This window comes from Saccoglossus kowalevskii, chromosome 11, assembly GCF_978046115.1.
Source record: "Saccoglossus kowalevskii chromosome 11, keSacKowa6.1, whole genome shotgun sequence".
Taxonomy (NCBI): domain Eukaryota; kingdom Metazoa; phylum Hemichordata; class Enteropneusta; family Harrimaniidae; genus Saccoglossus; species Saccoglossus kowalevskii.
Genome location: NC_140651.1, coordinates 8059159 through 8077536, shown reverse-complemented (window position 1 = coordinate 8077536; position 18378 = coordinate 8059159). Strand labels below are relative to the sequence as shown.

Here is an 18378-nt window from a genome sequence, read left to right as displayed (position 1 = left end):
ATACGATAAAATTAAAACAAGTTAACACATTGTACGTGACTTGTTCTTATTTGTGCTTCTTTCAGAAATAAATCAAAATAACAATCACCTGCGACTGTTATATAAATATAACAATTGGCGTTGATATGTAGCAATTTCATCATTTTGATTTCTAATAACACCTGGCATTTGTATATGTTCAAAACAACAATCCAGCGACTTGACGTGATATGATGACTAAGATAGGAATTGGTCGACTTATGGAATATACCAATTCTTCGAAAAAAAAAAGTTTCACACATACTTTCTTGTCGGCTTAGCAATGAAATATCTAATGGTTCGAATTACATGAGTATCAGTTGTTGTTTTTTAAACGAAAATTATCATTTTGTCAAATAATTACTATGTTTTTGTTTTTCAATAAAGGTCAGCGCATCTATTTCAATGAGTGTTGTAGCGTTGCCTGGCAATACCAACAGGACAGCGGTATCTATATGCGGGGAGCGGATTATGGATTTCATTCTAACGTCGTACAATGAACTTTCTAGTATACTAGTAATAGAAAGTCAGGCTGCTACCTGCCCAGAGATTATTTTACAGGGTTCCCCTACTGAAGAATTCCAGGGATGCTGTTGCCCTCAAGGGTCAATTACACGAGGATGCTATTGTTGTAAGTTGTGAAGTTTCCACCATCTTTTAATTCGACGAACTTTGGATATCGAAATACGGGACGATGTTCTATATGTCTCTCTGTTAAGTCTGTAACGGATGGTGTGTGTTTGTGTTATTGGACTTGAAATTCATCGTCACGGTGGCAGCAAGTCAATGCCCGTTAGCGGCTAAACGATTCTTTGACGTCATAATGAGGCAGATAGATTTGTTTTGGCGGGTGACTGTCTTAAAGCGGGAGAGTCGTCACAGTATGGCTTTGTCTAGAGGGCTAGAGGGCCTGCAACGATGTTTTCCGCTAAGTGGGTTATGACTGAGAAATGAAGTTGTATCTAGTATACTAAAACTAGTTGGAATGTGTATTTCTAAATATTTTATGACCAACAATGTCTAATTATTTTCTCCTACAAAAGTGACGTGTACGCCCGGAACGTTCGATGACGGCGACGCTTGTCTCAGCTGCCCTATAGGTACATACCAGAATATGACCGGTCAGACGTCATGTCAACAGTGCCCTGCTGGTTACAGCACATTGCAAGAACACACAAAGAATGACGAAGAGTGTCGAGGTACGTATAAAGAGTGTTTCCTAGAAGGAATTCGAAATCATTATCTTTTATGTGAGCTCACTGGGTTTCTTTCAAGCTGTATGAATGTCCCGGATGTGATATGTAAATGACAAATACCACTTTGTTGTGTTTCAGAACTATGTAGGCCAGGATTCTATTCTACCAACGGAGTTGCACCATGCCGACGTTGTGAGATTGCTACATTTCAGTCTGAGTACGGGTCGACAAGTTGCACACCCTGTCCAAATGACACATCAACATACGGCGTTGCTGTATCGGAGTCAAGCTGCAGAGGTAAATCATAATCCGATTCATACTATCGAAGAAGCTTCGGGATTTGAAGTGTCTGATAATAAATGTTCAACACATATATCATTAAAATATACATTTTATACATATTTAACAAGGGTTTACAATTATTACAGATTTCTGCGAACCTGGGTCGTTTTCTAATACTGGTCTATCGCCATGTCAACAATGTCCCCGCCATACCTATCAAAACGATAGCCGAGCAACGGGATGTGAACCATGCCCCAGTGGAATGGGGACATTAGCTCCTGGGTCTTCCAGTGCTGACCTTTGCGTTGGTAAGTTGTGTAATTAAATGGCGGTAGTCGTCGCGCCACGCATGCGTGAGATATATGGGTCTCATATAAACAAAGATGGCGACTTTGACTGTTGCGCAGATCAACGAGTACGAACTGAGACGTTCCTAAGCTTTAATTAGGTAATTTTTAGGTGATTGGAAGGTATCGAAGGAGTCACCGGCGGTAATCAGTGCAAGTCGCGCCTAGGGCAAACCTCATACTTGTGAATTCCATTTGAAGAGCGCATTGGATTGTGGGTAAATCAATGTTTATCAACACAAATGTCGCACATACGCAGCGCGACGACCACTGCCCTTTAACATAATTAAAATAATGGACAGTATGTATGGTAAATCAAACTGTTATTTTTATTGGCATATACTGTAAAACTTAACCTGAAACTTATAGATGTTAACCTCGTTATCGTCAAGGTGCAACAATGTCAATTGTTCGTGTGAGTGGCGCTGTAGGTGGCGAGTCTGCCTGTGGGTTGGGGGTGCTTGTCCGCATAGCGTGTTCGAATCCCGTGTTCAATATTGTAATATATGTGTCTTCGTTTGTTGTAACATTGTTATTTCTAACTTTTAGTATGCTTTCTCATTTTCGTCAGATTACGACATTTGTGTTGAGTTGTTACCGTGTCTGTCTGGCGGTACGTGTTCAAGTTATGGCCCACTCAACTATACCTGTGAGTGTACTAATCTTTACAAAGGGTGAGTAATACCTTTCTTGTACACTTGATTTTATGTTAAGTATATGAACATACGTAGTAGTTACGTAATCGTGTAATGAAACCGAACATCTTAGATGAACTTTGGTTTGGTTTGATATGATTTTCGATTGTACATACCAAAATGAGTTCGATATCGTGTAATTTATTTATATACAAAAATGATTAAAGTGAAGTACAACCGTTATCAACTTACTTTATCAGCTTAAGGTAGAAGCATACTCATAAATTAAATTACCCCGAATGTATTCATTTTGCAATAAACTGTACTCCAAGACAATATAAGGATTTTGACCGAAAAAAAGTTGGGGGTCACCAGCCTTTTTTTAAAGAAATTGATGGTTGTATTTTAGTGGAAAGTCGCCATTTTGACACCAGTATAACACTTTTACCATAGATTCCTACGACGGAGATATTATGCAATATCTCAAAATATAGCCTGGTGACATAGGCTGAAAAAATCATATAATGTTAATGATGGAGAACTTTTTTAGTTGTTCTGAATTATTTAAAAAATCTGGGTTTTAAAAAGTGACAAAAATGTAATTTTCTTTAACATGTGTTCTATGGAATTGTTCTAAAAATTGCAATTTTCAAGAAATATTAGGACACGTTTCTCAAAAAGGTTTACTGTAACACACAAAATAATGCTATTTCATTGTACCATGAGACATTAGCTTCATGATTGTACACAATAAACTAATGAACATTGTCATGCGATTTATGACCAATTTTGTCAAAAATTATGACTAATTTGTGATTTCGGTGAAATGCGAACACTACTTTAATATACAATACACATATGTGTGACTTATTGATTGAACCACTCAATCGGTGTTTATCCACTTTGATAACGATAGATGATCGCTCCTTGAATAACGTTAACGTAATGGTTGGATGTAGGGCAGTGCTTAACAAAGTAGACTTTTACACGCACGTAAAACTCATATGCAACGGATAGTATTATTCTCGGTATGATAGGCTTACTATTTAAAGACATCAGAGGATATGTTGTTATAATGTATGCCATAATTTATCTGCATTTAGCTATATTATGTTGTGATGAACATACTATACAACAAAATAATCCCATAGAAATTATTATATCTTCTTATGATTTGCAGAGATCGATGTGAGTTGCCAGCGTTGTGTGACAGCGGCCCCTGTCAGAATGGAGGTCAGTGTGAACTTCGCTTCTCATCGTACGTGTGTAGCTGTGTGGATGGTTACATAGGAGATTTGTGTGAAATCGACAGGGATGAATGCGCATTTGACCCCTGTCAAAACGGTGCTACCTGCAACGATCTAGTCGGTTCATATAGATGTGATTGCGTACCTGGTTACCAAGGAGACCAATGCGATGAGGAGACGAATGAATGTGATGGGGATCCCTGCGATCACGAAATCTACTGTGAGGATTTGTTGAATGCGTTTAGATGTGAGTGCGAACCTGGATTTGAAGGCGTCCTGTGTGATGAAAATATCGGTAAGTTCCGTCAAAATAACCAAAGTACGTAATATGCTTTCCAAACGATAAGTTGGCAAGTAAACAGTACATACGAGTACGAAGTGAACATTACAAATTTGCCACCAATACCCAAACGAATACTCCTTAATATCCCATTGTTTAAGCAACTTGTCATCATGATGTATTGATGTACATGCCGCATAAGCAGCACGGAAACTGTTTGGGAATTCTGGTCAAATCTACTGGAAGGTATGGTACATTAGTCACACCAAAGTATATTTATAAATAAGTGCAGGATATGGTTGCTCATTCAGTCATGAGTAATTTTGTGTGTCTATTGCCTTTTAAATTCTTGTATCTGGACTACGAATTGAGGGCTGTGTGAATGTCGACGTTGTTTATATATTATTATTGTTTTTTAGATGAATGCGCACCGGGTCCCTGTATGAATGGAGCCACATGTCAAGACGGGAATAATGCCTACTCATGCATCTGTCCTAATGGTTATGAAGGTTCTAGATGCCAGAACAACATCGATGACTGTATTGGTGTCAATTGCCAAAATGGAGGAACTTGTGTCGATGGCCTTGAAGAGTTCACCTGTGATTGTGTCTACGGATGGGGAGGTAAATTGTTTTGTTACTCATTGAATAGTTCACAATTTTATAACTACTATATTAATCCCGGAAGTTTAATCTGAAATCGGAGTATTACTGACGAATGTCGGTACAAATTATAATCAGCAAACATATAATTAGCATGCATTATTTTTATTTTGGAAGGTAACAATTAAAATTGACTATCACTTTCTACGTTTTTAAATTGTAGGCGAATACTGCGATGAGCAATCTGCGCCATGTTATCCCGATCCATGTGGAAACAATGCCACGTGTGTAGTTCTTATCGATGCCGAAGACTATGTATGCCGTTGTATCTATGGTTACACTGGTTATTATTGCGAGGTAGGTGCAGAAACCAAAGACGAGGTCTATTACAAACATTATATGAGCTAATCTACCAGCTGTGGTTATCTCAACATGGTGCTCGTATGAACTAGAAACGAGAATGAAATCACGGAATCGTACATACCCCCTTTACTCCTCATTTTAATTAATTTAACTCAATCGTATACTATTGTTTAAATGTCTTGCAGGAGGAAGTGGACGAGTGTGGTTCGAATCCGTGTAAGAACGGTGCAAACTGTACCGACCTAATAAACTCGTTCGAATGCAGTTGCGTCGCGGGTTTCTCTGGTTTAACATGCGATGTGAATATCGATGAATGTGCCAATGTTCCTTGTGAGAATGGGGGTATTTGTACCGACCTTGTTAATGGTTATACCTGCCAGTAAGTTCAGTCATATTTCTATGTTAAACATATGAATTATGTAACAAAATACAATACTACGTATTCAGTAAACTTTGGACATGAACTTGACAAAACTTATACAAATAAATTTACCATTTTATTAACATTTTCGTAATATATTTTTGTATTTATTCGATAAAACAAGCAGAACATTTAACAAAATTACTTATACAATTTTATAAAGGCTGCTAAAACGTGTCTAAAACTAGTTGAATGCTTTCCGTGGCTTTCTATACCATTTTCTTTTATAAATTAACCCCTATTTTAAAAGAACAGATAATGATTATAGCTACTATAGTACATTTGTAAATCAGTGTTATAGAAATAGAGTTGAGAATACTATAAACTGAACCATTGTTATCTTTTGCCATTAGGTGCCCGACTGGATATAGCGGTCAAAATTGTGATCAAGACACGGATGATTGTAGTGGAGATCCTTGTGAAAACGGTGCCACTTGTCAGGATGCGTTTAATGCCTTCAGTTGCATTTGTGCTGCAGGTATGTAAATTATTATAAATCTCATGACTGTTGTAAGTGAATGATCCAGTGAATGAAGAGTCGTGCCCTTTACAGGGAAATCTATATAAACTGTTTTCTAGTTATCAGAGAAATGCGGCTTTAAACATGATGTGTTTCTCTAACTTTAACTCTAGGATTTGAAGGGGAGATATGCGATGAAAACATCAACGAATGTGATGAGTTTCCGTGCCAGAACAATGCTACCTGTATTGACACGATTGGAAGCTACTCCTGCCAATGCATCGATGGATTTGACGGATTTTTTTGTGACAATAACATCGATGATTGTCAGGATACATGTCAAAATGGTGCGACATGTCACGATGGCCTTATGACATTTACCTGCGAATGCCTGCCAGCCTACGATGGTGTCTTATGCGACAAAGGTTTGTGGTTTTCCCATCAAATTGCTAGAATGTTAGCATTTATATAATACTAAAAAATCATTAATTATTACAATATGTTTTTTTTTCAGAGAAATCAGCTGATTTTGATTTATTCCTGACTGGAACAGACATGTCTATGTCCCTATCGACGCAGTACCAATGTATCAATGATTTTAGTGTGTCCCTGTGGGTGAGATTTGCTAATGCAGGCTCGACTGGTACCTTCTTCACAATCGCAGTATATGGAGGGTGAGTGTATTATGTGTCTTTATCATTACATCTTTGTCTAATCAATCGTCCGACGTGTTTAGATGATGGGACATTTATTTTTATGTTGTTATATAGGTATATTTTTCCAGCTTGTAACATATAACATGTTTCTTACAGCGAGAATCTAGCGAATGAAGTTCTGATTGTACTCGATCAAGACGTCACTGGGGTTAACGACGGCACCTGGCATCACGTGGCTCTGATTGTGTCTGAGGGCGCTGTGGCCATCTTTGTAGATGGTGCTCCAGTATCCTCACTTTCGTGGACGGATGTTTCGGATCAAGATATGTAAGTAGATTCGATTATTAGATAAATTATTAAAACATTTATGGATTACATGTATATTCTGTTATAGTTTTAAAACTGTCAGTTTATGTGTAGTGTTGTGAGAGAACTGTGGATGCAACCGCATAAACATGTATTGTTATGGTTACTGTTCTATTCTTTATCTTAGGTGCATCATTGTGCTAGGTCAAAGCTATGATGAAAACGGCGCACTCGATGAATATTTTGCCTTTAATGGCGACCTGACCCAGGTCAACGTGCACTCTCAAGTGTTATCCTTAGAAGACATCCAACTACTTGCATCGAATTGTTCTAATCCACTCGGCGATGTTATCTTGTGGGTTCAGATGGACCAAGATCTTACCGGAAATGTTCAAGTAGTGAGACCATCCCAATGCGGAGGAACGAGCTGTTCTATTGGTCACACAGGTTCCGATTGTAATACCGTTATAGGTAATTAGGAGATTCACACTTACGTTTCTTTACACTAATAGTATATTACGCTTGCGTTAAGTGACGCATTTTAATAATAATCATGACACATGCGAAAAGCATCTCAGTTTCACTAAAGTTTTTAATCAGCTTACCGAAAAGAATATTTCTCTTTATTCGGAACTTTATATTTAACAGTTATCTTGGTAATACTGACAACAAGTGATCATACTAATTAGCATTTATTTATTAAGTTTTTTAGTTTTAATATCAGGTCTTCGAACAAAGCCATGTTTCGTGTAAAGTACTTTTTATTGCATGTCTCCCACATGAAAGCACTGCCATTTTCAACAACTGTAGAAACAATCACACAAGTGACAACGCAGTAGAATATAGAATAAAAATACCCATTATGTTTCTACTACAAACCACGAATATGTTTGTTGTGAAGGTTAAGACATATAATACGAGAAACTTTAACCAAAATAGATGGGCCAATTGAGTAGGTTTACATGAACAAACTGAAAGATATGTAGCCTGTGGTTTTTCAGGTGTGAAAACGCTATGCTATGAAACATATACATTATAATATATATCTAAATAATTATCTTCCAGATAAAGTGCCTCCTGTCGTTATATCCTGTCCAAATACGACTAGAATAATTAACCCTGATAGTAGTCTCTCCGTTGGTGAATGGGAAGAACCGATTTTCACAGATGATGTCGGTGTGGTCCGTGTGGAACAGACTTTTGCCATAGGTAATTACGTAATCATAAGTTGCCGTATTAGTCATAATAGAATGATAGTTGGATGTGTAATCATCGATGAGGGCGCAACTCGCACAAAGTAGCTAAACGCCACAATAATTGTTTTTCTTTGTAGGTGACACGTTTTCTTGGGGTACATACACCATAGGATACGTTGCATATGACGCTGCCAACAACTCGGCCCAGTGCAATTTTCTTCTATATGTGCTTCGTGAGTATACTAATAGTTTTTGTTTTCGAAAATTGTAATCCGGTGTTATGACGTCACAGTCGCGCGTGGTAAGCACTTTGTATAAGACAATAGTTCATCTATATAATAAGTGTCCTGAATTGTTGTAGTGCCAAGACGCGGCCATAAACACATCGGGAATGTGCCTAAATGAGCAAACTGCAGTGAATTCTCATCCTAGTTTTTCTGAAGTGATTTGCGACTACGCATATTGCAAAAAGCCGCTGTGAATTCAGAAAACACATTGTAACATACTGTAAAATGACTAATTTTCACTGGGTTTAAATTTCACTGATTTACCATTTCAGGCATATTCAGTGGGTTTTAAATTCACGGTTTCGTCATTTAGATAATGTGTTCTATGCTAAATTTTACATATTCACTGTGTTTTAATTTAGCGCATTTTTCCAGTCAGCGAAATAAGCTAAATTAAAACCCAGTGAATAATTACCCCCTTTACAGTACTTGGACCAGATTTTTCTTACATGTAACAGTCAGAGCTTTAACAGTTTGTTTATATAAATGTCATTGTATTGTTTTCAGCTTTTGACTGTGAATATCCCGACGTACCAGTCAACGGACTACACGTGTGTTCACCGTTTGCTTCTGGGCATTTCTGTGTGATTGAATGTCTTCCCGGGAAACGGTTTGTGACTTTACCCCCGCCATACTACATTTGCGGCGCCGAGGGTACCTTTGATCCTCAAAACTCGGATGTGGCCTTCACTTTTCCAGGATGTGCAGGTAAATTGTGGTTAATCCTGTCAGTTCCTTGTACGTAACGTCTGCCTCTAAATATCTATAAATGCTCATTTTCATTTTCTGTTTTCTGTGCCGCTATTTTCTTCTTATTTGCTCAAAAACATAAAAATGTGTCAGAAATTGATTCAAGCTTTACCTTTACAGTAGATTTTCCGAACCACAGCATTATGACAAGAAATAACATTTATAAAAACGCCATTTTGCATTTCAAAGAAATAATTTCAACTGTCGCCACGTGGAATTAAAATGTGTTTGGTTTATCAAAAACAACTTCCAGATTTAATTTTCCGGTGTGTACTACTTGCGACCTCCCATTATGTCAATGGATAATGAACGAATTTTACTTGCAGCACCTGGAAGAGGCAACCAAGGCGTAAACTGCCAAATGAGAGGAAACTCAAACGCTGGCACTTGCAATCAGGGCATTATTGGACAACTCATTCAATCCTTCAAAGACACCATGAATTATCTGAACACGCTGTATGGTATATGTGGTGGAGAGTGTAATTTTGACGACCTCGTGATAGAGTGCGATTCAGCGAGGAGACGAAAACGACAGACAGGAGGGTCATTTGTTATTAATTATTCATTTACCAGCAACGCGTAAGTAATCTCTGCAAGTTTTAGAAAAATGGTTCGTCAATAAATTGTGAAATTCTCAATTCGCAATTCACGGTTATATTCTGATTTGCATTACAGTACCGACGTTGACCCTTCGCTTGTCATTGAGGTCGCTGTCAAAGATGGGAACTTCACAAGTGGTGGAATTACGATCGATTCGGATAGTCTTGTAGTGTCAACTATCGTGATATGTGAGAACGGAAGTGTTCTTGCCTACAATAATGATGCATGCGGTAAGCAATGTCTGGAGATTCAATTCAAAGCAGTAAAGCGCAAATACAAGGCCTTAGACAAAAAATGTTGGAGTGTTCGGGCATCTAAAGTCGTTTTAATCAAATAGTCTTTAGACGTAAATGGCCGCCAAAATCTCGTTGAGAGAAAAAGGGTAACGAGACTTGGTGTTGCTCCATTCTCGCCCGTCATCGCGTCCGCTGTTTCACCTACCACGTGATTCACTGAAATGGTAGATGCAACAATATAAGAGAATTAAACAATAATCAGTGTCAGTCTCGCAATTAACGAGATTTCGGTGATCATTTGCATTTAAGGTCAATTCAGAGCAATGATGCAAAGTGTTCACTATTCATGTATTATTTCTTCAGTGCAATGTCCCAGTGGTGAGTATCACGATATAGACTCTGACACGTGTCTGCCATGCGAAATGGGATACTATCAACCAGATGAAGGCCAGACAGAATGTTATAAGTGCCCTGATAATGACATAACTCATGGCAGAAGATCGATCGACGTATCCCAGTGTGTCGGTGAGTAATAAACTGCTGTCATACAAATGATAGGGATAGCTCCTTTATTGTGTCATTAAAACGAAAATAGTGCAAGTTGTGTGTAAACTTCCCCTTTTTATACGCCACGCATAGAATATGTTTAGTCCGTTTCTTCAGAAATGTATACCGGTCTGGTCAAATCAGTAGCTTGATCAAAATTTGGAGGGATCGAAGTTCACCTGCTATTATGAATTGAATTTTTAGCGACAATATATGTATTTACATTTATGTTGGTAATTTTACGACTAGAACACTAGAGATAATTGGCTTTTTCAGTTTTGAAAATAGTTAATTAACTAACTTAAAAAATGGTTCAAATTAAGATTAGATCATGTGAATATAATTTATGAACCAGTTTGTAAATGCTTGTTGAGTCAGAGAAATGATGAGCCAACTTAGTGAATAAGCTGTGCACTTCTATTACTGATTTCTCTACATTATGTTTTTTGTGTGCGATACGTTGGCATTTAATAATAAAGAAAAAGATTTCAAAATTTCAACATACATCTACGAAGAAATATATTATACATTGTATATCAATATGAATTGAGGTGTACTTACGTTTAGCGATTCATCAAAATATCACGCCTATTAATATCAAATATTAATATCAGATGCATCTTACATATAAAAGCCAAAATACTCGTAAAATTTAAATCTGACGATATAGTAGTGGTGGAAACCATCTTTTACAGTTTAATTTGTTTTTTATTTTTAGACTATTATATGTTGTTAAGCATATTATTAATTGTCAATTAGTATTTGCGTAGCGGTAAATTATTCCGGTGATGTGGCGAACAAAAAAAACTACCGTGACGATAGACTTAAACTTATTATATTCATTAGATATAAGAATATTGACAATATCCCTCATTATAATACACTGGAAGGTATTTCAGATATATAAAATAAATATAGAGAAATCAATTGTCATATTTCACCATGCTTTCCCAAATTCAGCCATGTTTTTGTTTGACATTTGTCTGTCAACGTCTGTGTCTGTTTTCGCCAGTCGCAGTCACAGTGGTCATTTTCAGCTGCAGTTAAATACATACAAGAACAGAATCTCCATACACATCATGAAATACTTACGCTGGGGTGTATCAGATTTGTTTTCAAATTTGCGAGTTAAACAGAGAAACCATTTTATATATTATCCTGTGACGGCAGTGTTTACCAATTAGGCATTGATAAACAAAATTATGAGCGCTAAACTTAAATTTTGTTATCCTTCAGGAAATAAATTCTTGTGATATTTTTCTGTTTCTTTTTAATTTGTTGGATAAGATATGTAGCTGGTGGAAAATTATATCTGGTCTAAAATTAACAAAAAAAAAACTCAAAAAAATGTTTCAGCGATATTATGTTATGACTATTCACAGGGTTAATTAAACTTTTGAGAGTACAAGACAAAAAAAACATATGCACTGTGAAGATGCATGGGAACGGTTTCACAGTCACGGTACACGAATTGCTTACCGAGTTCTGTTCTTTCACCCACAGCTCGATGCACTGCTGGACATTATTACGATAGCAGCGCATCGCAATGTGAACCGTGTAAAAGAGGTTACTGGCAAGACAAAGAGGGAAAGTTTGTATGCAATACATGCACAAAGGGGATGTTAACTGACGAAGAGGGCGCTACCAATGCTTCTCAGTGTCTTGGTAAGGAATAGTCTTCATCTAGATACGTCATCATTTCGTTTGTATATTTGCAATATCAGTTTTGTACAAAGTACAATAAACAAAGTCGATCATGGACAAATGCCCATGCCCTTTGATCGAATTAAAGCAACTGTCGCTATCGATGAAGTCAATACATCAACGACACAACGTCTATACTCAGTGACGTTCTGTGAAATGTCAGTACTTTCCTCTTTTCTTGTAGAGGTGTGTAAATCCGTTGGAATACAACTCGGCGTCAGTGGTGAATGTGAACCTTGCCAAAAAGGAACATACCGGTCAGACGTTGACCAACAAGTATCGTGTATAATGTGTCCTTTTGGTTTCACTACCGAAGAGTCTGGTGCCGACTCAATTGATCTGTGCAATGTTGGTAAGTGGTGGCTACAAAAATAGGCCATGATACTTTTTTTCATAACTATAACTTCCCGCCAAAACTTGTGGACAATTTTTGCATATTTTCTTTAATTTTTATTCGAATTCCATGTTATTTTCAACCTAACATTTTAACAATTACGGTGTACGGTGTTTATATATTTTGATCGAAGATTTTTTTTATCTGTTTGTGGATTCAAACATATATTTGAATAAGATGTCTTAGCGGAAGTTAATCTTGGGAAACTGACATGATTTATGCTTATAATCGTTTTTTTTTTAGCTGACTGCAATGTAGGTTGGTATTTGAATAACGGTGTCTGTGAGAAGTGTCCGCTAGGAACCTACAATCCACTTCGCCATCAAGATAGATGTCAGTCGTGTCCTGAATATTACACCACCAACACTGAGGGCGCTTTATTTGAATCGGAATGCGTTGGTGAGTAAAACAACCACAACGATCACCTCCAAGACGTTTGAGTTCTTGCCGTAGTGTAATCGTATTTAGGTAATTGTTTTCGAGTATCAATGTTCTATTTATAAATTAGAAAAGCGACGTTTATATTCACGTTAGATTGTGATTACCTCTGTAGATGCCCACGAATGCCGACTTGGTACAGACGATTGCAGTGAGAACGCTGTCTGCAGGAACACCGTACCTGGGTACACGTGTACATGCCTGCCTGGCTATATGGGCGACGGCAAAGACTGCCTAGGTGAGGTTTTGTCAAGATTTTAATTTACTAGTAGAGAGGTGTTATAACTACCAATACAATAACTGTAACGTTGCTGGTATCAAAGTGTGTGCTCATTCACGATTTGCTCACACGTCTGGGTACTTTGCAAGTTGTGGTAAATCCAAGTAAATTTCGCCGATATGGTTTTCTGTTGAAGATTATACAACAATTTTATCACATGATTCCATGTTTCGATACTAAGTATGAGTTTGTTTTCGTAATGCAGACGTTTGTTTTGACTACTGCTTTAATGATGGTTTGTGCGAAAAGGATTCATATGGAAACGCAAGCTGTAACTGTAAACGTGGCTTTAAGGGAGATAGATGTGAAGTGAAGATGGGTTCAACGTCCCCAGGTTTGTGTATATTTAGCCATATACAAGAGCAGCAATACTATCTTAAGTTATCATAGTGTATTACACATTGTCACTGTGTGTCAATGCTTTTAATTATATCGAATAATTAATATGTCAATTAATTTATGTGATAAATTTTAGTTATAAGTTAATTCAACTCTCTTGCCGTGAGTGATTAGTAAATATCCTGTTAAATGACGCCTCAAGTGACTTTTGTCTTCCATCATTATAGTGGATAAAAGGAAAGACGTTTGCTCTGTTCTTAGGGTAATCGCCTTTCAATAACAACATATTGTTTCGGGGAATGTTTATATTCTAAATTACAAACGACTACACAAGAAAATAAAGTTGTTTTGTTCACCAATATTGATTTCACCTCTCTATGTCACTGTGGCGTCACAAAAGGTGCGTCATCGCTTGAAGGCAGGAAAGGCGTAGCTTTATGGTGATTACTACGTGATTAGGCAAACAGGCAATTGCGTATTTGTCTGCCTTTCCACACCATGTACGACTTAACAATGCAATGCTTTATCCTCTCCAGGAATTTCTGACGGTCAGACTGCTATCGTTATCGGCGCTGTTGCAGGAGGTGTTGCAGCGATCCTTGTTTTAGGCGTTATTATTCTTCTCATTTATAAGAGGTCAGTATAATTTAACAGAGCCATAGTTGTCGTGCCTCTTGCTGGATGTGGGTGTCATGCGATGAATACAATATGCGCACAATACATTGTTTATTTACATGAGCTCGCTGCTTCATAACTGGGACGATTTTCGGAAACATATATAAGGGAGGGTGTTCGTATTATTAGTCTGCGACAGGTTTTTGATTTTCTTCGTAACAGGAGTCGCAACAAGTGTCGGATCATTTGAATGAATTAGATGATAGTTAGATATCTGAGAATTCAACCCTCAAGATCATATGTTTTTTTTTATTAATGTTATTTTGCTGTTTAGGTTCTCTTTATCGTCCAAGGAGCATCCGGGCTGGGAGACGCAAGAAGCGACAATGGATTGGGTGTTTGACGACATCGAAGATAACGGAGATGTGATAGATAAGTTAAAGAAAGAAGAGGAATCTTTTAATGAGATATTTCACTACAACCCAATGTACAGTGAGAGTGCCGGTGGCAGCAGTGTTGATATCACACATAAGTCTGGCTCTATGAGGACTTTTAAGTCACAGGATGAAAGTGTACCAGACAATGATGCATACTTTTAATATTAAAAATGAGGTATGTTTTGCCACATCCGAGTTTTATATCATTCTACGAGTAATGTTTCACGTCGTGCTAAATTGTCACGCAAGATTATACATTGTTACGCGAGATTATCCATTGTCACGTGAGTTGTGACGACATTGTTTGTGTGTTCTGTCATCAAGATTGTTCGTTTCTCCACAAGTGTTTAGTTCCTGGCCATAGCTTAACCCAACAAACCATACCCTCTCTTTATGAGTGTACATTTCAACATCGTGTTTCGTTGTCATTTTCAGGTGGCCTAAAGGAACTGCTTGAATACAGACTATGTGATGTTGTATATATGTCGCGTTGTTTGACACATCATTATCACGTGATGAAGTAGTAGAAATGCAAATGTTGATAAGAATTTACATCAAACGATTGTTTTATTACGCAATATTTTATCTTAGCATATTCCAACTAACAAGTAGTCCATCTCGCTGTGGAAACCAACAGGTTTGTTTTTTAAACAAACGAGTATGTTTTATGGTAACTATTCTGCAGTTATCATATTATAAAATTGTAAACTAGTCATTTGTATTAAGCTCCAATAAAATTAACTATCAATGTTTTTTTCATTATTATTATTATTTTCAAAATTGATACCGTGAATTCATTTTTTTGATTTTTAATGGGTTTATAACCGTTGCAATTATTTAATCGAAATTGTCTCACAGTACTTATTTTGAATTCCGAGTCCGAAGAATAGATTCGATGTGGTAGTCACATTTGGGGTAATTAATCCAAGAATACTGTGGGGGATTGGGATAACTCAGGTGTATTTATTTATGCGTTTAAATCATTTATAAGACTTGTATATCTATAATGTATATTTTTATATCGTGTCGGGCGAATACAGGCTCCTGTTCTATTAGCATTACATTTAAAACATTTGAACTGCGCCCTCTACGGATTACTAAGGCCTCACAGAGGGCGCTATTGTAATAGCGTTTTTTGTGCATCATGTCTGTACTTGAAAACAACCCTATTATCTTGACAGTTATGTAAAGCAGTGAATATCTGGTTGTAACTGGTTCTATTTTTCACTTTTAGCCATAAACAATCGTGTACATAGTTCAGCGTCACCAGTGTTCATAGGTTATACGAAATTCAGTATTTTTGGTTAATGAATAGTCGGGTTTTTAGGCGACCACATAAATCCATAATAATCAATATAGTCATAATTATTCATCATTTTCGAGGACTCGATGTATAAATAGGCACACCAACGTAAAATTAAATAATCTGTCCGTCCATTTCGATTGTTAAAAGTTTAATTGCGAAGTTAGAGTGTCCTCTTATTTTTTCTGTAAATTTGTTTCTGGTATGTAAGTGACACTCTGTTTTAGTAAAGTTCCTTCACGTATCAACGTGTCAGATCTCAATCATGATTTTACCACTTAGCACAGTTGTGACCTCTCAGACACTGTGAAATGTATTTGCATTCCATAGTTTCAGTGCCGCGGTGAGTGTGCCTGTTTTAAGAACGATATATTAACTTCTTTTACGTGGGATGTTGTTCTATGCTGTAATTATTTTAACAAAAGTTTAGAATACAATACAATAAAATAAAATAAATGTGTATAAATTAGCCGCTTTGTTGTTGCTGTTGTTGCTGCTGTTGTTGTTGTGTTATTGTATTTTATGTTGGTGAAATCTAAATGTATGCTAAATACATGATGCTGTGTGCTGATGACGAGTACCTGTCCACAATCATACAAGACCTGTCGAAAAAGGAAACAGCGGTGCCATTTTCCCCATTAATGTCAGGTTTGAGGGCGCACTCCATCGACCAAAGCTTTAAAGCGTACCGCAAGAAATTAACTTTAAATTAATATAATACATCATATCTCAGTTTTTATTGAATACAAATATTTAAAATGTAATAATGTACCTGGACATTCTCGCTGATATAGCAGGCCTAATATAACAAAGGATAGTTGAACTTAATAATAATTGAAATAAATTCCCACAATATGTAAGTAGTTTAGCATGGGATTCAATGTAATGATTATGTTTGATGACGTAATATAGAAGTTCGGCAATCTGTAAATACAAAACAGCCGCTTACTGACCGCAGCATTATTAACCTCGTCAAATACCATTCCCCGAACAACGATGTCAACGCGCAAACCAAATTGGCCATATCTATGTCTGCGCAATGCTACTTTGTTGTACGAGGGAGTAAAACTAGTCAATGAAACAGCTGATTGTAACTTCCGAATTGACGAGGAGACCCGCCTTCTTTTTTTTATTATGTACGACTATCAGTCTGCGGTCAGTTCAAGTTGTTGACATACTAGATGATTGATGTGCTATTCAAGTGTTTTGATGTGTTTCAGTGGTTTGTTGGTCCGCTGCCAGAGAGATGCGATGCGACCAATCCAGGGTTCCTTTATTAACGACTGAGACCAGGCCCAATTTCTAGAAAGTTGACAATTATATTACTTAATAAGTGTATTGACATTGCGCCTATTAGCTATGCATTTTGCTTCTCACCCTCTCTCAATTTACGAGTATCTTTTTTTCTTCTTTTTTTGTATTTTAACGATATACGCTAAATTCAAAGCTAACTCTAAATGTCAACATCGCGATACATAAAATGCCTTAGTGCGGCGCTATTTTGAGCACAAATTGCCCTCCTAGTAAATTGAATGAATAACCATAATTTATGTTATGCTATCGCCATCAAATGCAAATGCAAATCGTCGGTAAAAAAATCACGTGTAGTTGACAATAACAAGTTTTGAAAGATACCGTACTTGACCGTCAAATTTTTGAACTTGTATATGTGACGCGACGTTCTCATAACGCCGCATGTGACACGACGTTCTTTTACTGTCGCGATGTTTAAAAAAAAATACTCATGTTTCGGGAGAAGTTGTTCTCCTAACGTATTAATGTCATAATGTTTCTATGCAATTCTGTTGTCATTTTTTCGACGAAACATACAACCTGTATTTTCAAGAAAAACAACCTTGAATACAAGTATGAACCGGCGAACTATGTCACGTGATACATTTGCTTATTAACACAACCAGTGACGATGAGAAAAAAATACATTTGCCAATATCTGATAAGGTAACCGGTCCAACATGTGTTTTTAGGCATTTCCAGGTACATAATTAAAACATGCATGTGATAAGGACTACATAAACATAAACTGCAAGTTATAAATCACACTGTAGTAAACTCCCGGATTAAATAGAGTGACTTGGAGCGGTTGGTGATGTTGTAACTAAAATTGGTTTACATTGCTGACTTCAAACTGGGTGAATTGGAATTCGTGAACGTTGAAGTAGCAGGCAACATCGAATACTCGCGCATGTTTCCCGCGAAGAAGATATCACTGACCACGAGATGCATTGATTTACCGATGGCTTATCAGAACATCCGCATACAATACCTAAAATCATGTTATTGCGATCAGAATTGAAATCACATTTCACATCTAAAAAGAACTCTTTACAGTGTATTGATATATTCGTTCCTGGCTTACAGTTATCGAAAACAGCGTAATAAAATATAATGGCCATGATGTGACGGTTGAGTGACCCACTAA

At 37.0% G+C, this 18378-nt stretch overlaps 1 protein-coding gene across 1 annotated transcript in view; it reads left to right on the top strand.

Annotated features, from left to right (window-relative positions):
- The window catches only part of LOC100378937 (uncharacterized), a 54424-nt gene extending 38017 nt beyond the window's left edge, over positions 1 to 16407 (top strand). The window contains exons 43-70 of the mRNA XM_085505598.1: positions 406 to 649; positions 1062 to 1217; positions 1353 to 1511; positions 1643 to 1804; positions 2415 to 2517; positions 3659 to 4020; positions 4425 to 4628; positions 4831 to 4964; positions 5156 to 5349; positions 5745 to 5869; positions 6025 to 6276; positions 6366 to 6525; positions 6664 to 6834; positions 7001 to 7284; positions 7879 to 8022; positions 8147 to 8242; positions 8804 to 9004; positions 9373 to 9625; positions 9722 to 9876; positions 10246 to 10407; positions 11932 to 12093; positions 12317 to 12484; positions 12770 to 12925; positions 13080 to 13202; positions 13450 to 13578; positions 14120 to 14219; positions 14533 to 14810; positions 15071 to 16407. Coding sequence (XP_085361724.1) covers positions 406 to 649; positions 1062 to 1217; positions 1353 to 1511; positions 1643 to 1804; positions 2415 to 2517; positions 3659 to 4020; positions 4425 to 4628; positions 4831 to 4964; positions 5156 to 5349; positions 5745 to 5869; positions 6025 to 6276; positions 6366 to 6525; positions 6664 to 6834; positions 7001 to 7284; positions 7879 to 8022; positions 8147 to 8242; positions 8804 to 9004; positions 9373 to 9625; positions 9722 to 9876; positions 10246 to 10407; positions 11932 to 12093; positions 12317 to 12484; positions 12770 to 12925; positions 13080 to 13202; positions 13450 to 13578; positions 14120 to 14219; positions 14533 to 14797 — 4824 coding nt within the window. The 3' untranslated portion in view covers positions 14798 to 14810; positions 15071 to 16407. The remainder of the gene's footprint in view (positions 1 to 405; positions 650 to 1061; positions 1218 to 1352; positions 1512 to 1642; positions 1805 to 2414; positions 2518 to 3658; positions 4021 to 4424; positions 4629 to 4830; positions 4965 to 5155; positions 5350 to 5744; positions 5870 to 6024; positions 6277 to 6365; positions 6526 to 6663; positions 6835 to 7000; positions 7285 to 7878; positions 8023 to 8146; positions 8243 to 8803; positions 9005 to 9372; positions 9626 to 9721; positions 9877 to 10245; positions 10408 to 11931; positions 12094 to 12316; positions 12485 to 12769; positions 12926 to 13079; positions 13203 to 13449; positions 13579 to 14119; positions 14220 to 14532; positions 14811 to 15070) is intronic.
- The last annotated feature ends 1971 nt before the right edge of the window (positions 16408 to 18378 follow it).